The sequence below is a fragment of the Geospiza fortis genome, unplaced genomic scaffold (genome assembly GCF_000277835.1).
Source record: "Geospiza fortis unplaced genomic scaffold, GeoFor_1.0 scaffold66, whole genome shotgun sequence".
NCBI lineage: Eukaryota > Metazoa > Chordata > Aves > Passeriformes > Thraupidae > Geospiza > Geospiza fortis.
In genome coordinates, this window is record NW_005054312.1 from 2,236,153 (window position 1) to 2,253,621 (window position 17,469).

Below are 17,469 nucleotides of genomic sequence, written 5' to 3' on the forward strand. Positions count from 1 at the left end.
AACAGCTGGCTGGGCTCCAGCTGCCCCGGGTTGGGGCAGCACCAGCTCTAGGGCAGGCTAGTGACAGCAGGTGCCCCGTGCCTGGCACTGGGGACCTGGTGGCCTCAGCTTCTGAGCGGTGGTGCCTGGCAAGAGAAGCATTAATGACAGAACCCCGTACAAAATCTGAGAGAGAGAAAAGCAACGCCCAAAATGGTGGCCAGGAGAACAAGGGGCTACTGTTGTCTCGCTCATGCTCAGATTTTGTAAAGATTTTGGATGGTTTTAGCCAAGACTGCGTGCCCCACACAGCCATGGTGTTACTGTCACCCCTGGAGAGGATGATGTCTTGGTGCCCTGCATCCTGACCCCCAAGGCAGCGGCTGGAGCCCCTTTGCTCTGCCACTTCTGCAAACTTCACAAGCCCACGCAAAGTGCACGACGTGCCGGGCTATTTTTGCCGCCCTCCTCCATTCAGCTCTGCCTTCTGCCAAGTAGGAGGATTTTCGTCGCGGTGACGTTCAGCCGAGGAGCATGAAGTGAGAGGCAGGTGTCCCCGTGGGTGACAGATGGGGAGTAGTCAGAGCTGGGTGTCACCAGCCCAGCACTGGCAGCTGATGCCAGCTCTCTGCCTGAGGCCATGGGTGGGAGGAGGAGGAGGAAGGCACAGAGCCAAGGATAGGCGCCCGCAGGCAGCTGGCACCGGGGACAAAGGCAGCAGGCCTGGGGAGGCGGGGGGAGCTCCACTGAGCATAATGGACAAGGGGACAGCAGCAGCCTTGTCCCACCCTGTGCAGGGACCCCGAGGAGCAAGTGGTTTGTGGCCACATCCAGCTGGGGGTGGTGGGGAAGAGCAGGGCCTTCTCCCAGACACTCGCTCCCAACCAGTGTCCGGGGGTGGGAGCAGGCGTCTGGAGAGGGATGGGGGTGGGGGGAGTTGCAGAGATGGTAGGCTGGGGAGGGGAAGCTGATGGTCCCCTTGCAAGGAGATGGTAGAGAATGTGGAGCTCACTGTGAGGTGTGGGCGCAGCTGAGCTGAAGACATGGGGAATGGGAGAGGGGGCTTTGCTGCAGCTGGCAATGGGAGCCTGGAGCCAGCGGGGATGGTGGCCAGGTAGGATAGTGTTGTTGGTAGGATCTAGTGAGAGGCTGGCTGTAAGGTGCGTGGGGTTCCTGTTCTGGATGCCTACCTCTAGCCAGAGGCACTTTCTCCCTGTCTACATGGGGTGCCCTGAGGAGAGGACGGGGTGCAGGGCATCCCTTGCGAGACACTGTATCCCCTTGGCCTGCTCAGCTCCCTTCTCCTACAAGTAGTCAGAAGAGGAACCATGGCTGTGCATCCTCTCTTGAATGCCCAGTTGGGGCACCAGGCACTCTGCCAGACAGGGTGCTCACAAAGCACAGCATCATCCCACCCTCTGTTCTTGTGGGGCCAGGATCCAATCTGGTGATCCAATTGCTGCTGGGTGCTCTATGATCATCATCCCAGGCAGGTGGCCTGGAAATAGTGAGAGGAACATCCCCACCATCCCAGAGGGCAAGAAACACCTATTGTGACTGGCTAGGTTCATGCTCTGAGACTTTGTGAATGCCTTTCCACCCTGGCAGGGCATTACAGACCCCTGAGTGCTCTGGCCCTGTGAGCATGGGTGGGCTCAGTGGGCTGTGCTTGCTGCATTGCTGCCTCCTGTCCCAGTCCAGGCAGCCAGGCTGGCTTGTGTGTGCTGGCCCAGTGGCAGTCTGCACGCAGAGGCCATCGTTGTGACAGCTTGCCTGGCCCACATCCCGGCCATCGTGTCCCTGGGAAAGGCTAGCAGGGACGTGCTGTTATTTGCCTTGGCACAGGCAGGACTCATGGAGGCCATGGTGGGAGGTTGCCAAAGCTCTGTGAAGGGGTCTCTCCCTCCCCACATGGAGGCAGGGATCTGGCAGGCGTGGTTCAGCAGTCTGTGACATGATGGAATTTTGGGGCAAAGGCTTCCTTCGTGTCAGTGAGGAGGCAAAGTAAGGACAAGGCAGCTCCTGCACTGCTGGGAACAGCTGCGGGTTGGTGATAAGGCCGTGAGAAAATCCAGGGAGTCCCAGCGGGGCTTTGGTACTTTAAGCAAGACCTAACAGTGCAAAATGCTGCAGCTGGGGCAGAAACATTCAGTGCCCCATAGGAGGGCCTGAGAGTGTGGAGCCAGGAACACCCTGGGGATGGATGAGGGCTGGCACTGCACCAGGCAGGATGCCGCACCCTGTGGAGGCAAGCAGGGAGGACTTGTCCCCCATCTGCAGGAGGGTCCTCATTAGAGGGGACTTGGTGCCCTTTGCTCCCTGGGTGTTGCAGCAAGGCTGAGCATATGTTCCTTTGTGCTCAGGCACAGCCAGCCACCCAGGGCTGGGCAGGCAGGGCACAGCACCCACAGAAACTCTCCCAGGCATGGGCAGCATGGATGGCCTGATCCTGCCTCTCCTCTCACACTGCTCAGGATTGACATCTGCTAGTGAACTGTGTATGTGTAGATTTGCATACATACACACCATCTGTGTATGCCCCTGTGTACACCCAATACAGATGTCTCCAGAGGCAGGAATTAATCTCTCCAGTAGCTTCTAGCTGAGCAGCCGCACAACGCCTGGTCCTTGGCATTTCCCCCATTTCATTAAGCTGGGTGGTTTGAAGGTAGGCCGGGCTGGCAGGATGGTAGTAAAGCATGCAGGCAGGCTCAGGTCTTGAATTTTTTGTCTTGGGACTGTCCAGCTGTGGGCTTCTGCAGCCGTTTCCCCTGGTGGAGGAATGCAGCCCAGCTGGCTCCTTGACCACCCTGCTTCAGCCATCATGGCAGCTCTTGCAGCAGCAGCATGGTGAGATGTGGGGCTGGTGGTTTCCCTGAGCATCACGTGCCCCAGCATGCCTAGCTGGGCAGGGTGCTGTGGACCCAGGGAGGAATGGGTGCTGCTGTGCCACATGCTGTTTACTGTTCAGGCTATAAGGCAGCTTTGTTCTTCTCCTCAGGACACTCTGAATAACAACTCTCTGGGGAAAAAGCACAGTTGGCAGGAGCGGGTATCCCGGTCGTCGTCCCCTCTGAAAACGGGTGAGTCCTCAGGCTTTTGGCCAGGGTCAGCTCCTTGCACCCTTTCATGGTGCTCAGGAGCCTGAGGCAAGTGGTGCTGGAGCAGGAGGTTGGGGAAAACATACCACATGGGTGCAGGGTGCATGTCCGTCTTGCTCTCTACAATTGCCTGAAAGGAGATTGGAGATTGTTAGTGAGCTGGGAGTTGTTCTCTTCTCCCAAGTAGCACACAGTAGGACAAGAGGGAATAGCCTCAAGTTGCACCAGGGAAGGTCTAGGTTGGATATTAGAAAAAATTTCTTTGTTGAAATGTTGAACAAGAATTGGAAGAGGGAAGTGCTGGAATCACCATCCCCAGAAATGTGGAAAATTGTGTAGATGTGGTGCTTAGAGACATGGTTTAGTGGTGGGCTTGACAGTGTTAATGCTTAGACTTGAGAATCTTAGAAGTCCTTTCCAACTTAAATGATTCTGTGAGTCTGGGTGGCATCCCTGGACACCTTCCCTGTCAGGGAGCATTCCCTCTGTGTGGCTGTCTACGCTGCTCTCCTCTCCCTACAGGTGAGCAGACCCCTCCCCATGACCACGTTTGCCTGAGTGATGAGGTCAATCACCAAAACAGCACAACCTCCACCAAAGACCGGGGCACATCCACGGAGAGCCCGTGCCGGCGCACAGCAGCCACGCAGATGGCCCCAGCCTGCGTTGCCTCGTCCCGGCCGCCCGAGAAGCACCAGGCCCCCAGCCGGGCCCCACCGCACGGTGCCAGCGTCGTGGTGGTAACGAGGGGCCCCGAGGCCCACCGGGACCGCATCCGCTACCAGACGGATGTGAGGCTGGAGGCCACGGAGGAGATCTACCTGACGCCCGTGCAGAAGAACTCGGACCCCCTGGAGACTGACAAGCCGTTCCTGTCCCAGTCCAGTGAGAACCGCATGTCCATCAGCTCCGACATCGACACCTCCGGCTATTCAGCCCTGGCAGGGAAAACCAACCCCTCCATCAGCGAGGAGGATGAGGTGCTGGACTACATGTCCTCCCCTGACAAGACAAACCTGCCCAGGGCCTCCTGTGGTGGCGGGAGTAGTGGCTCCCGGCCGGGGCACAACCTTCAGAGAGCCTCTGTGAGTTCGGACACCAGTGCCCTCTCCTATGACTCTGTCAAATACACACTGGTGGTGGATGAGAACGTGCAGCTGGAGCTGGTCAGCCTCAAGCAGTGCTACTCAGGCTACAGCGATGAGAGCGACTCGGCCACAGTCTACGACAATTGCATTTCGTCACCCTATGAGTCGGCCATCGGCGAGGAGTATGAGGAGGATGCGCTGAAGCGTGACTCAGTCTGCCTCTCTGAGGACTCCACCCCCGAGGCAGACATCCACTTCTCCAAGAAGTTCCTCAATGTCTTCATGAGTGGTCGGGCACGCTCCTCCAGTGAGTGCTGGGCACTGGGGGAAGGTGGGCTGGTGGCTGCCTGCCCTGGCAGCCCTGCCTGTCTCTGGTACATGCTCAGGAGATAGGAAGCTACCAGCAGACCTCAGCCCCAGTTCTGCTTGCTGCAGCCTGTGGCTTTGTTCCTGGTGGTCCAGGAGGCATGGTGGGGCTTGGAAAAGTGTCGTGAGTGTCAGGTGCGGGCGGCAGTAGGTGTTTGAGGCTGCATTGAGGCATGCCTCAGATATGGCCATGCTGAGGGGGAGGCTGAGTGAGTTCACAGGGGGCCATCATATTCCTGGCATGCCACACTCCTCTCCAAGCCCAGAAGAGCACTGTTGGCATGCTCCAGCAGGCAGGGTTTCCCATGGTGTGGCTGGTCCCATACCGGTGTCACAGCTGTTTGTGTTGGTGCAGGGAGGCCTTGTTCCCAGCAGGGACTGAGGGGCACCAGCGCAGCAGCTCCAGCCATGTCTCTCTCCTGTGGCATCACAGGAGTTTTCCCTGTGAGAGTTTTTCTTGGATGAACCATCCTGCAGGAGCCTCAGCAGACAGCCTGGCCCATGTCCTTCTCTTGGCCGTGATGCTGATCCCTCAATGCTGACATGTCCTCCTCTGCCTTTGTCCCCAGGTGCTGAGTCCTTTGGGTTGTTCTCCTGCATGATCAACGGGGAGGAGCAGGAGCAGACTCACCGTGCTGTCTTTAGGTGAGCTTGCAGGCACAGGCAGTGTCCCCAGCCTCTATCAGGGGAAAGCTGGTGCTGCACTCCCACCAAGGTGGGGTCAGCACAAACTCCAGTGTTTCTGGTGTGGGAAGCCCTGGGGAACAAACCTGTAGCCTGTAGCTCATATCCTGCCCAGGAGCAACATTTGCCCAAGCTGCTGCATGGGCAAGACCTCCAAGGGCAGTCAGGGCCTCTGAGGAGCAGCTTGGGTGGTGCGATAGAGGATACCCTTGCATTAGGTGTCAGGATGCTGCTGCTGCCTGTTGTGCCCAAACCGCCTGCAGTGCTTTATTTAGCATGTCAGGTCCCCATGGCTACCGCCTGGGTTGTGGTGGGTGCCCCAGCAGTGTGCCACTGAGAAGGGCACCAGCACTGCTAGCCAGCCAGCTGCTAGTGCCTCTCTGCCCAGGTTTGTGCCTCGCCATGCGGACGAGCTGGAGCTGGAGGTGGATGATCCTTTGCTGGTGGAGGTGCAGGCAGAAGATTATTGGTATGAGGCCTACAACATGCGCACAGGAGATCGGGGCATCTTCCCTGCCTACTATGCTATTGAAGTCACCAAGGACCCAGACCATGTAACAGGTATCAAGCCTCTGTGCAGCCTGCTGATGTCCCCAGCTGGTACCACATCCTCCCTGCTGAGCAGTCTGGTGCTGAGCAGACTGGGGGGGAGGACAAACTGGGCGTCCAGCAGGGACCAATGTGCAGGTTCTGCTGTGATGCTGGGAGTTGGTAGCTGGTGTTGAGGGAAGCTTTTCCTGGGCAGGGAAAAGCACAGGGGTGGGAAGGTGGAGAGGGGAGGTGGAGCTCAGCCCACATAGCTGGTCACCAGAAATGATCCCTGCCGTGTGCTCTCTCTTCCAGCTCTGGCCAAGAGCAGTGACTGGGTGGACCAGTTTCGGGTGAAGTTCCTTGGCTCTGTGCAGGTTCCTTACCACAAGGGCAATGATGTGCTCTGTGCGGCCATGCAGAAGGTAGTGTCCCACTCCATCCCAGGGAGCAGGAGTGCCTGCTCCATCTGGCAGCAGGGCAGAGCCTCAGTGGGGAACCATCATCACTGCTCATGTGTCCCTCTGCTTTGTCTGTCTCTCTGCAGATTGCCACCACGCGCCGCCTCACTGTGCACTTTAACCCCCCCTCCAGCTGCGTCCTGGAGATAAGTGTGCGCGGGGTCAAGATTGCTGTGAAAGCTGACGACTCCAAGGAGCACAGCAAGGTAGTGCCGCCCTCCCTGCTCATCTCATCCCTTCCCTCATTGCTGCTCTGAACTGGCTCGTGCCCTCTGTGCTACAGGCCATGATTGCATATCAAAATTAAGGGTCTCCACCCCTTGCATATGAAAATTAAGGGTCTGAGGGTGTGAGAAACACCATCATCAGCATTTTAGGCCCACCGTCGAGGTCCCCCATGCCTCACCAGGCCCCAGCTCCAGGCAGTACTGCCAGCTGATGCTCTCACAGCTGCCAGGCACATCACTGCGCTGGGATGCTGCGAGCTGAGCCATACCCAGTAATCTGTCAGCTGCTTCTAAACCTTTCTGCTGCTATTTTGAGTGGTGTCCTCCAGATCTGCCCTGTAATCTCTTTATCTGGCAAGGGCAGGCTGCTGATTAGCATTCTACATAAGCAGCCTAGTAAAGCACATTGGGATGCTGAGCAGAGGAAAGTGAGGGCTTTGCAGCAAGCTGTTGGGAAACCTCCCTTCCAGCTGAGGGATAGGAGTAGCTCATGGCTCTGAGTGCTGTGATAGAGCTGGCATGAGGTTTCTACAAATTTTGCCTATATTCAGAGGATGCCATCAACTTAGCCGCACTTTAGACTTGTATAAATAAGTTTTAATTTCTGGCTGGGACCCTTTGACACCCAGGCTTGAATTGACTTGTTTAGTTCTAATTTATCCATTCATCTTCTATGTACTAGTGTTTCTGGGAGCCTTTTTAGTGAAGAAGGAGGGCTGTGTGTGCTGGTGAACAGCAGCACTGACTCTAGACTGCGTACAGTCTGACTCAGGGCCTCCAGGGAAATCCTGCAGGAGCTACTGGCGGTAAAGGCAGCTGAGGTGAGAGCCAGCAGGGCTGCCTGGAAAAGCTCCCTTTGTTCAGATGCTTGGAACAATCCTGAAACTGCTGCTGATAGCAGCCCAGGATTAGTCTCCAATTAATTTCAGTCCTCAGTCTCCAAGTGCATATTTCCAGTGGCCAGAGACCAGCTGCACTGCAGTGTGGGGAGAAAAGCTCTGACAGTTCCCCTCTCTCTCTCTCTCTCCCCTCCAGGTAAACAAGTGTAGCCATTTTTTCCAGCTGAAGAACATTTCCTTTTGTGGGTACCATCCAAAGAACAACAAGTGAGTAGAAAGAAGTGTAGTGCAGCTCTCAACACCAGTAGCTCAGCAGCGAGGCTTTCCTGCCTTCCTGCTCCCTGGGGGTAGCACAGCTGGGGCTAGGAAGGGAAGAGGTTTCCCAGAGCCCTGGTTTGGAGGGCTCCCTGCGAGCCCAGTGCTGCAGCTCTGGACATGGGCTGTGGCATGACCTTGGGGTGGCCACCAGGATTTATGGGGGGGCTTTCAGGTCCCAAATCCCTAGGCTTAAGGGAGGGTACACCTCAGAGATGCTCAGGTACCTATGCCTGCTGGTCTGCTGGTCCAGTCACATCCACTTTCTTTGCCCTCAGATATTTTGGGTTCATCACCAAGCACCCTGCTGACCACAGATTTGCCTGTCATGTCTTCGTCTCGGAGGAGTCCACGAAGCCACTGGCCGAGTCTGTAGGGTGAGTCCTGGCTGGGCATTGAAGGCTGGCTCATAAAGGGCAGGAGGAACAAGACAGCCAGGCTGAATACTGCCCTCTCCCCCTACATGTGGGGCTTGGATCTGGCCCCAGGCTGGCACCTCTTCCTCCAGTGAGATGCTTGGCTTGAGAGTCAGGGCTGACAGGGCTATGGGCATCATATTCCTGACAGTACTGGAAAAAGTCCCAGTGCAAGGCTTTGCAGGCAGATGGCTGAAAGTCATGCACTGTGCAGGGAATCAGAGCAAGGATGGAGACCCTGTGGCTCTGATGGCAGCTCTGGGGCTAATGCAGAAGAGGTCAGGGCCTGGGGGGTCAAACAGGCCACAGGGTAAGGAGTGAGGGTCAGGATGGAAACAAGGATCTATAATTGCCTTGTGGGGAGGCTGCTGCTAAGCTTTGCCTGGTGCTGTGTTGCAGGAGGGCTTTTCAGCAATTCTACAAGGAGTATGTGGAGTACACGTGCCCCACAGAGGACATCTACCTGGAGTAGGGGCTGGCACAGGCACCTCCTGCTCAGCCAGGGCTGCAGTCTCGCCCCTTCCCCGTGTTGTGCATGGACAAGAGCTGCTTTGAGCCTGGAGGAGGAGCAGGCCCGGGGCAGGGCTCCCCGGGGCACGGAGCGCCGCCTCTTTTCGTGACTCCCCTTCCTCGGGCTGGGGGGACGGGAGGGGGGAGGGCTGGACAAATTGTGTTTATTGTACAAAATACTCTTAGTTTATTCTATGGAAGAAGCACCCACTGGGTGCCCTGCTTGTGAGCAGTTGGTGGGGGGCAGTAGTGTGCTCATGCCCTTTCCAACTGCAGGCTGGGGTGACAGCATCTCCTCCTTGTGACCATGGCACAGCTGCCTGTCACATCCATCTGGGGTGACTTTTATTTGCAGTGGCAGAGTCAGTCTCTTGCAGTATGATGACACAGCAGCTAAAGAAAACAAGACCCACATGCTGGCTCCTGCCTGGGAGGTGGGATCACCTCCCTGCCAAGCCGTGGGGAGATGGCTGCTGGGCAGGGGTGGCAGAGGAAGCCCCAGTATCTCCTCTGCCAGATCCAGTATGAGATGAAACAGTTTTCCCCTGCCTCTGTCCCCATCCCCACCCTTTCCATCTTGTATCCATGCCCTGGGGAGAGAGAAAAATTCCCCTCATACCTCCCCGCAGTAACAATACCCTCGGGAGGGAAGCTTTTCTCTGCCCCTTTCCCCTCTCCCCCAAGCTGCAGGTGGCAGAGGCAGGGCAGGGGCACCCCAGCTCAGTGGGGCTCAGGCCCTGCACAAAGCTGGGTGGCTGCCTGAAGTGGGGCAGGGAAGGGCTAAAGGCTGCAGGGAGCCGTGCGAAGCACCAGGGAGGTGGAAGAGCTCCCCCGGTCCCTGCAGCCAGTGATCTCTGTGCTTCAGCTGGATCTGCTGTGATGGCAACAACTATTAAATATGATGGTTCCTGGAGCACAGCTACTGTGGTGTTTGTTTCCCACTACAAGGGGTTTGGGCCCTGGCTTCTTCTTGCCCTTGAGGAACTGGACCTTCTCAGTATTGGTCCAAGAGCCCTGGCTGCAGTCCAGAGGCCAGAGATCATATGATGGCCCAAAGGGCCTTCTGGCAGCTGTTGCTCCAGCCCTCACCTGGGGGGCTGTGGTGGGCACAGGGGCACACTGGCTCACAGGCGCCCATCCTCGTAGTACTCCAGCAGGTCCAGCCCGTCCCGCTTGCTTTTGCGGGCTCTGCGCAGCTCCACCGGCCGCGCCAGGGCCGCCCGCATCCTGAAGCCAGGCTGCTTGGGCTTGATGCCGTAATCTGCAGGTATAGCAGAGGCTGGGCTCAGCTCCGGGACACCCACCCACCTGGAGGGGTGAGTGCATGGAAAGGAGGTTCGGAGGGGCAAGGAGAGCACTGTACCATCCACCAGGCCGAAGTGCTTCTGTGGAAGCTCCAGGGGAGCAGAGAAATCCTCAGGAACTGAGTAGCTGTTCCTACAGAGGAAAACAAGGGCCAGGAGTGAGCCAAGGTCCTACACCACTTACCCAGGCTGGCACAAGAGCTCCCACGGGCTGCATCTTCCACCCAGTCTGGCCAGCTCTTGAGGCCTGGTGCCACAAGTCCCAGCCTATGTCAGGGGCCCAGCAGGTACTGGGGCAGGGAGGAGGAGAAGGAGGGAAGTGCCATTACCTCTGGTGCACAGGCTGTGGGAGGGCAGCCCCCAGCAGCAGGGCAAGGAGCAGGAGGCAGCACAGCATGGTGCACACTGACCGGTTCCACTGGTTCCACAGCAAGGTCACAGAGAAGCCACCCTGGTTGCCCAGGGACACCTGCTGGGTGGGGCAGGGGACATGGCCCCTCCCAGCTACTGCTGCTGTCCCTTCCTACCTTGTCCCCTTCAGGTCCTGGGCTGCATCTGCTTGGGCCCTGCTAGCTAGCTGCTGAGACTTCATTGTGCTGGTGTGTGTCCCCCCATATAGTCAGAGATCTAGGGCTGTCTCTGTCCCTCAGCACCTGCTTGTGCCTTCCTCTCAAACCCTCTAAAAGCAGACCCTTGCATCTCATCTCAGTACCACTCTGTTCCAGGAGACAACACTTCAGCATCTTCCTCTGCTATAAGACTGAGCAAAGGGAGCACAGTTCTTTTAACACACATTAGGTGCTAGGAAAGCAGCCTGCACACTGCAGCTCTGTGGACCCCCAGGGGAACCCCAGGACTCTGGGGACTGAGGCAGGCACTGGGAATTACAGAGGCTGTAGTCATCAGCTGAGCAACATGTGGGGCCCCGACTGACACAGGCCACAGCAAAAGGCTTCTAAGGGACAGAGTATCCCAGGGTAGACAACTGCAAAAGCTGCTGTTTCTGACAGAGAGACCTGCTGGCACCCAGAGACAAGGGATCCCATGCAAAGAGGCAGAGGCTCTTCAACTCAGTTCTCTCCATTCAGTCAGTTTATTTGACAGACAAGTCTGCTCCAAGCAGATGGGCCAGGCATGGCCAACACAAGCAGGTTGTGGGTCAACCTCAGCGCCTTGACATGTGAGACAGCGCTCTCCCAAAATCCACTACGCTGCCTGGCTTTGTTATAGCGCAGCTGTACAAAAGAAGAAAAATCGAGTGCTTCAAAAAAGAAGTTGCCCCATCACCATCACTGCAGCCACAGAATGGTCCAGAGAAATAGGTGGCCAGGTCTCCCCACACATTTAGTGTCCATCATTCACGCCTTGATCTGTTAAAAAATTGCATACAACCCCCTCCCTGCTCTGCAGAACAGGAACTTCTCATTTATGATTTAACTGAAAATTAGACATTATCAACATCCCTCCCCCAGCCTGCTTGCCCTCCTTAGGAATGTCCAGCCATGATTTTAGCACAGAGTAATTGTCTTCTTTTCTTATCAGCCCCAGTTATAGAAATAGATTTTCTGCCAAGCAGGCAAGTAATCCATCAGTGGCCCTGAAACAAGAGAACAGAGGGATCGTACATGTAGAAAGGCAACAATTTAAAGTGGTGTGTCTATGGGGTATATCCCCCACTTCTCATTATGATCCAAACAACCCCAAATCTCCACTTAGACAACTCAGATGAACCCAAGAATTCTATTCTGCCAAGACGTAAGGCAACACTGCAATGTGGTGCCAGAGATCAGAGCAGGACCAAGAGGGGTGTGAAACATGGTCAGCACAGCCATGGTGTGGGACACCAACCATTCCCTCAGAGCTGACATGTTCAAACTGCAGTGGGAAAGGGGATCTGCAATGTGCAAGGGGAAAACCCCCATGCAGAGAGTCAGGAGAACACTGTTGTGACAGGGAAGAAGGAAGATAACGCAGCAATAGTGAGCAGGTGCAAACAGAAGCATCTGCTGTAGAGTGAAAATGCTTACGTTGCACAGGGCTTAATGCAGGCTCCAAAGCCTCTCTGAAATCACTAACTGGAGGAAGTGGCTCCTGAGCTAGCCAGCTTTGTGACCTCCCCAAAGAAAGGGCAATCCCATGATGCCAGGCTGATGTAATGTCATATCACTGCCATGAATCACTCCACAAAAGGATTAACATCATCAGGGGAAGAGTGGAGGGAAATGAAATGCTGGCCTATAATAAAGGGATCCTCTGGTGAAGAACTAGAACACAGACCTGGTTTGGCCCTTTGATTTACAGTCAATTTCTGCCTGGTTCAAGAGTTCCACACACCCATTTACCCCTCATGTCCACACTGTAGACTAGGGGTCAAGGAAAAGAGCTCAGAACAGGGCTGCAAAGCTGGGGCCCTGGTGTACCAGCTGAGGTACAGAAAGGATGCCCAGGAGAACAGGCCTAGGAGGCAGACACTGACCTCTGCAGCCTCAGGGCACACAGAGGTTTACTACTGTCATCAAGCCAGGAAGCAATTAATCTTTTCCTAATTTAAAAATTACTCAGGCATCAACAACTACTCTAGCGCTAACCTCTCTAAGGACGTCCCAATTCCTTCCCCAGATTGGAAACCAATTGACAAATGTTCCCAACTGCCCTCATTTTTCTTCACCAGGCGGAAATGGGGATATAAATAAATAAATGGGGATGTAACAGTGGGACCCACTTACGTGTGATGAAGCCAACTCCAGGCACATAATCAGCCAACAAGCGCAGAAGGAGGAGGATCCTACCCCTAGAAAGGGAGAGAATATGAACAAGTCCAGCCGGACATCTCTTGGCCCAGCTGTTGAGCACACAAACAACAATGGCAGCTGTTAGACAAGGGCTCAGTTTAACCTGGTCACAGGCACCCACACATCTTCAGATCTACTCACCCAGTCCCGTGATGCTACTACAGTTAAAAGAGAAATTTTCAGCAAAAGCCCAGCAAGGGCCCCTTACTCTGAGTATCGGTCATAGAAAGGAGATCTCAGCAGGTAGTACAGCAGTAGGATCGTGCGTCGCCTCAGCTCCGCCCGCTCTCGCCTGTTCAGGTCTTTCAGATCACCCAGCAAACTCAGACTGGAAGAGGAGGGCAGAGAGCTAAGTCACAGCAAAAGCAGCCAGCAGGGAAAAGAAAGGGGGCTTCTAAAGTCCTCCACTCTCAGCTCAGCGCAGAGCAGCCTGCACCAGTTCAGAACAAAGAGCACTGTAAGTGTTGTAGAAGATGGGTCAATCTCCAAGCTAAAGACCATCCCGGGTGCATATTTCTCTGCCCAGGACTGGGGAACGGGGAAGTGTGATGCCCAGCCACCACCAAACCGAGCACCTAGAAAGACTCTTCATCAGACTGACCTCGAGATGTCCAGGACTGCTGAGAGGAGCCAGGGCTTCCATGATCTCTGGCCCCAGACTCCTAGACTCAGTACTAGGAACACACAGTCAAGGAATGAAAAGATGAGAGATTCCTAACAAGAGGCACACAGAGAAGTGATCCCCTGCATATCCACAAAATTCTGCCAAATGCAGGCGAATACACCCTAAGGCAGGACTGGAGGCCCCGGGGAAAAGGGCTGGAGGACTTGCACCCACAGCTCCAGTGGCTGAGGCCAGTCACCAAAGCTTAAGCACGGGAAGAGACCCGAGTCCCGCGCCCAAGGGAAGCCGCTCCCTTGCCCTGCACCCGGGCCGAGCCCGCAGCACCCTCTGCTGGCACCGCGAGTGTCGGGAGCCCACAAGGAGGGCAGGATACGGTGGAGCAGGGGGCGGGTAATGTAGATGGATTCTGCGATGGTTTCTTGGAGACCCAGAGGAGTGGGAGGCTGGTTGATCTCCTCCGTTCTTCGGCTCTGCGACTCCTCCCTCTGCTGGGGGGACCCCCAGTGCCGGGACTGCAGGGAAGGGGCTGAAACAAGCAGGTCTGGTTATTAACACAAATAAAAGCTTTGTCGGAGCTGGAAACTACGTATCACATGACTGCTAGCTCACTCCACCTGGCCCTGGAGCCCTTCACACCGCTGCCCCCCGCCGCAGGTTGGATGGGGAGAAGGATCAGAAAAAGGTAGAACTCCTGCATTGACATTGGCCCCTCCCAGCCAATGCCCCCAGTTTATACAGTGGGCATGACATTCTATGGCATGGAAGATCCCTTTAGCCAGTTCAGGTCACCCATCCTGGCCATGCTCCCTCCCAGCTTTTTGCGCATCTCCCCACTAGCAGAACCCAGGAAGCTGAAAAGTCCTTGACTTAGAGTAACTGCTACTTCTCAACAAGCTACAGTATCGGTTATAACAATGTTATCAACATTAGTCTCATACTAAACCCAAAACTCAGCACCATACTAGTTAGCAGGAAAAAAACTAATTCTATCCCAGCCCAAACCAGGACACCTTCCTATCATGTTTCCCTGCTTTCTGCACTGTGAAGGTGTGAAAGGGGAAAGCTTGAAGAGGTACTTGTAAGATCCGTGCTCCTCAAAGCATAACCATGATGAAGAGCTGTGTCGGTTGCACAGCTCACTTGGGAAAAGACAATTTAGTGCTAGCCTTGCAGCATGTCTCTGGTTGCTTTGATACCCCCACCTATCCACAGTGGGCCCAGATATGAGGCCCTTTGATTTATATGAATGGCATTTATATGTCCCAATACAAGGTTCTACCCTCTACTGCTCACACCCATGCCATCCATGAAGGCACAGGGCAGGAACAGCTCAGGCTGGAAAACAGGCTCAGTCACTTACTGCTCTGTAGGGAGCGCACAACACGGCTGGAACGCCTGCCAACATAGGTCTGATCCTTCCCTGAGGAGTTGTCTTCCATGCCTGCAGAAGGAAACAGCCACAGGGGTCAGGCTTCAAAGCAATACGCTTCACACCCCAGAGCTGCCACCAAGAAGAGCAGATTGAAAGGTAGATTTAGTGCAAACTGGACAATTTTGCAGGGGCTAACAGTAGGCAGAGGGTGAAAAGGTAAATCTGCCTGACACTGCCCCAGTCTCAGGCCTCTTTCTTCATCACTAGACCAGGGCACATACAGCCTGACTCATGGTTCAGCCAGAAATTCACAGTTTGGACTTCTCCATCCCTTCCTTCCAGGATGGTCCAGATATTGGACAACCCTGCCAGTAAGCTAACTCGTCCTCTGCAAAGGGTGGAAAGCTGAACACAGCTCAGCCTTGAGTACAGACACCTTATGGTTCCATGTGCTGCACAAGCCACTGCTCTCATGAGTAATTCTAGCAGGACAAGACATGTGGCTCAGCAAGGCACCAAGCCAATGATGACAACACCATGGGCTCACCTTGAGGGTGGAGAGGCTGTTGCTTCTCCCTGTTCAGTGGCACAATGGGAGGAGACATCTGGATGCCAGCTTTGTACCACAGCAGGAGCAGGAGCCGAAGGATGGCTCTGTGAACAGACATGTGAAGTCTTCAATACCAGACTGGGGAGCTGGGTTCCTGTTACACTGGAGAGATGGCTTCCACAGAAGAGGGAAACACTCGGGTCTCCTCAGAGCAAATGGCAAGGTGAGAGGTGTTAGTGTTCCCTTCTGTGGCACAGAGTCCAGTACACCGTGGGGCTCCAAATTCCCCCAGCCTCAGGGACTGGCAGCTCAGTCCTGTGTGGGATTTTTTCCAGGGTACTACGGAGTGCCCTCCAGGTCCCCTTTCCGAGCGCACGCTGCCCCTTCCCCTCTGCCCACAGCACTTACTTAGCCAGCTGGATGAGGACAATGATGGTCCACCGGCCCATCTCCCCCCACACCCTGGCTGTCCCCATCTCTGCAAAGACCTCCACGCATTCTAGTACACTCAGCCAGGTCAGCAGCTTCTGCTGGGGCAGCGACTGCAAAACACAGAGGGGAGGAAGGGGACAGGATGCAGGCTCTGCTCAGGAGCTAAGAGGGCAGAAACACAGCCCAGACTGGTGGGACCCTCAGAAATAAGCACCAGATGGCCTTGGAAGTCACAGCTCCAGAAACAAAAAGCAATGTCTCCACTGTGGCTGGAGCCTACACACAAGCCCACTTATCTACGTCCAAGCAGGGGCAAACTGAGACATCACAGCATCACGTGGAGCTACCATGCCAAAAATAGAGAGAACATCACATCTGTGTTTTATATTGCCTCTACCCCAACTGACACAACAGGACAGCCTCCTGGGTTGTGGCACTGGGCCTGAGCTCCACAGCAAAACCTTCCCCTCCTCCTCATCCCAGAGCTGAGACACAAGACAAGCTCCTCTCTGGACAGAGCTGATGAGGGAGTATACTTGAAGTAGAGGGAAGGGAACCCAGAGTCCACAGCCACATCAGAGTGAATGCTGGCTGAACACAGCATCAGACTAGATTTCAGGCATGAACCCCAAGACAGTTGGTCCTCTTCCAGTCTAGGTCTCTGCTATCCATGTGGGAACTTACTACTGCTGTCAACCATAGGGTTTGATTCACTGAAAAGCATCAGTAAAGACAATACGGCTGGAATTCTATTAAATTTTTACCAGGGAAGCAAGTCTTGTGCATTTCTGTTTGTTATACGCCTGATGCTCCATTCAGGGAGCTGCCAACACCCAAGCCACACACTGGGCAGGTTTGTAACAGAAGAACCTTGTCTGGAAAAAAACAACCTCTTCCCCATTCCCCAAAGGGTTTAAGAATGCTGAGAGCCAGCCCGGGGCTCATGCAAGATAGACACAGTAGCAAGCCACTTACATTTGTTTTACTCAATACACGAGCAAAGGAAGAGTCTCACAGATGGAATCAAGAGCTTCAGTGCTCCAGAGCCACTGCTGTGTAAACAGCAACGGTTTATTCATCAACACCTCTACCTAGTTCACGTTCTGAGCTTCTCAAAAAAGCCTGTGGAGCTTCTGGTGCAAGTCAGGGCCTGATTTCTGGGGTCCAGGGAGTGCTCCAGCCACGCCTCCAAGCCAGGAGCTAAGGGACAGGGCTGCTATTTTAGCTGCATTCAGAGGTTGCCTCTGGCTTCTCCATACCTGACCACAAAGAGAGGCCTTAGCAAAGACCTGTTAAGTTTCTACAGACACTCCCTGAAAGCTCCTGCAAGGAAGAAAGCATATGTCCCAAATCCTCCTCCCACATGCTCCAGCCTTACCACTGGCAGGCTGTCCTGCAGGTCCTTTCGGAGAATCCAGTCATTTAACAGCACTAGAAGGTTGGAGGCAGAGTACACTGGAAAAGGAAGAGAACAATGCAGAATGGATGCACAACAAGCAAGCCAAACCGGCCCTGCTGTCTGTCCCCGACAGGGGAGGAGGGAAGGAGGGTAGCAGGATATGCAGCCTCCTCCCAGGAGCTGCTTGAGAATGCATGGACAAGAGCAGGGCCCGGGGAGCAAGACTCGCATGCACCCGGGTAAGGGCACAGCACCGGCCCCAACCCGCTGCCCACCTACCCAGCTCCGACAGCGCGTGCGAGTCCGAGAAGCGACCTGCGAAGGGAAGAGAGCGGCTGCAGCGAGCGCCCGGAGCCGGGGGAGCCCCCGCTCCCCGCTGGGTCCCGGTGCCCGCGTCCCCCGGCCCAGACCCCGGCCGGAGGGACGAAGGTTCGCCCGCCCCCCCGCTCCCGCACCTGGCAGCAGGTAGGAGAGCCCCCGC

General features: G+C 55.4%; 3 protein-coding genes across 3 annotated transcripts in view; 1 reads left to right on the forward strand and 2 right to left on the reverse strand.

Annotated features, from left to right (window-relative positions):
- Positions 1-9,432, forward strand: part of MAPK8IP1 (mitogen-activated protein kinase 8 interacting protein 1) — a 19,827-nt gene extending 10,395 nt beyond the window's left edge. Inside the window, exons 3-11 of the mRNA XM_031055824.1 lie at positions 2,981-3,062; positions 3,603-4,475; positions 5,104-5,179; positions 5,607-5,779; positions 6,062-6,171; positions 6,294-6,413; positions 7,470-7,540; positions 7,867-7,965; positions 8,404-9,432. Of these exons, the coding sequence (XP_030911684.1) occupies positions 2,981-3,062; positions 3,603-4,475; positions 5,104-5,179; positions 5,607-5,779; positions 6,062-6,171; positions 6,294-6,413; positions 7,470-7,540; positions 7,867-7,965; positions 8,404-8,476 (1,677 nt within the window). The 3' untranslated portion in view covers positions 8,477-9,432. The remainder of the gene's footprint in view (positions 1-2,980; positions 3,063-3,602; positions 4,476-5,103; positions 5,180-5,606; positions 5,780-6,061; positions 6,172-6,293; positions 6,414-7,469; positions 7,541-7,866; positions 7,966-8,403) is intronic.
- A 61-nt stretch (positions 9,433-9,493) lies between these two features.
- On the reverse strand, positions 9,494-10,625 carry CUNH11orf94 (chromosome unknown C11orf94 homolog). The gene is made up of 3 exons (XM_031055825.1): positions 10,148-10,625; positions 9,878-9,951; positions 9,494-9,775 (listed from the first exon to the last, which is right to left on the reverse strand). The coding sequence occupies exons 1-3, from the start codon at positions 10,213-10,215 to the stop codon at positions 9,639-9,641; spliced, it is 279 nt and encodes a 92-aa protein (XP_030911685.1). The 5' UTR covers positions 10,216-10,625; the 3' UTR covers positions 9,494-9,638.
- Positions 10,626-10,880: 255 nt separating this feature from the next.
- PEX16 (peroxisomal biogenesis factor 16) lies at positions 10,881-17,463 on the reverse strand. Its single transcript, XM_005419553.2, has 11 exons — positions 17,444-17,463; positions 17,268-17,303; positions 16,968-17,044; positions 15,566-15,699; positions 15,155-15,261; positions 14,596-14,676; positions 13,609-13,761; positions 13,212-13,284; positions 12,819-12,938; positions 12,545-12,609; positions 10,881-11,415 (listed from the first exon to the last, which is right to left on the reverse strand). The coding sequence occupies exons 4-11, from the start codon at positions 15,631-15,633 to the stop codon at positions 11,357-11,359; spliced, it is 726 nt and encodes a 241-aa protein (XP_005419610.2). The 5' UTR covers positions 15,634-15,699; positions 16,968-17,044; positions 17,268-17,303; positions 17,444-17,463; the 3' UTR covers positions 10,881-11,356.
- Between the last annotated feature and the right edge of the window lie 6 nt (positions 17,464-17,469).

Excerpts from the sequence above, each read along its gene's own strand:
- PEX16 (XM_005419553.2), bottom strand. The coding sequence starts at position 15,633 with ATGGGGACAGCCAGGGTGTGGGGGGAGATGGGCCGGTGGACCATCATT. Across the intron at positions 13,285-13,608 it reads TACCCGCCCCCTGCTCCACC|TACTGAGTCTAGGAGTCTGG; the intron begins GTATCCTGCCCT and ends GTGTGTTCCTAG. Across the intron at positions 12,939-13,211 it reads GCAGTCCTGGACATCTCGAG|TCTGAGTTTGCTGGGTGATC; the intron begins GTCAGTCTGATG and ends CTCCTCTTCCAG.
- CUNH11orf94 (XM_031055825.1), bottom strand. The coding sequence starts at position 10,215 with ATGCTGTGCTGCCTCCTGCTCCTTGCCCTGCTGCTGGGGGCTGCCCTC. Across the intron at positions 9,952-10,147 it reads CCACAGCCTGTGCACCAGAG|GAACAGCTACTCAGTTCCTG; the intron begins GTAATGGCACTT and ends TTTCCTCTGTAG. Across the intron at positions 9,776-9,877 it reads GCACTTCGGCCTGGTGGATG|ATTACGGCATCAAGCCCAAG; the intron begins GTACAGTGCTCT and ends CTATACCTGCAG.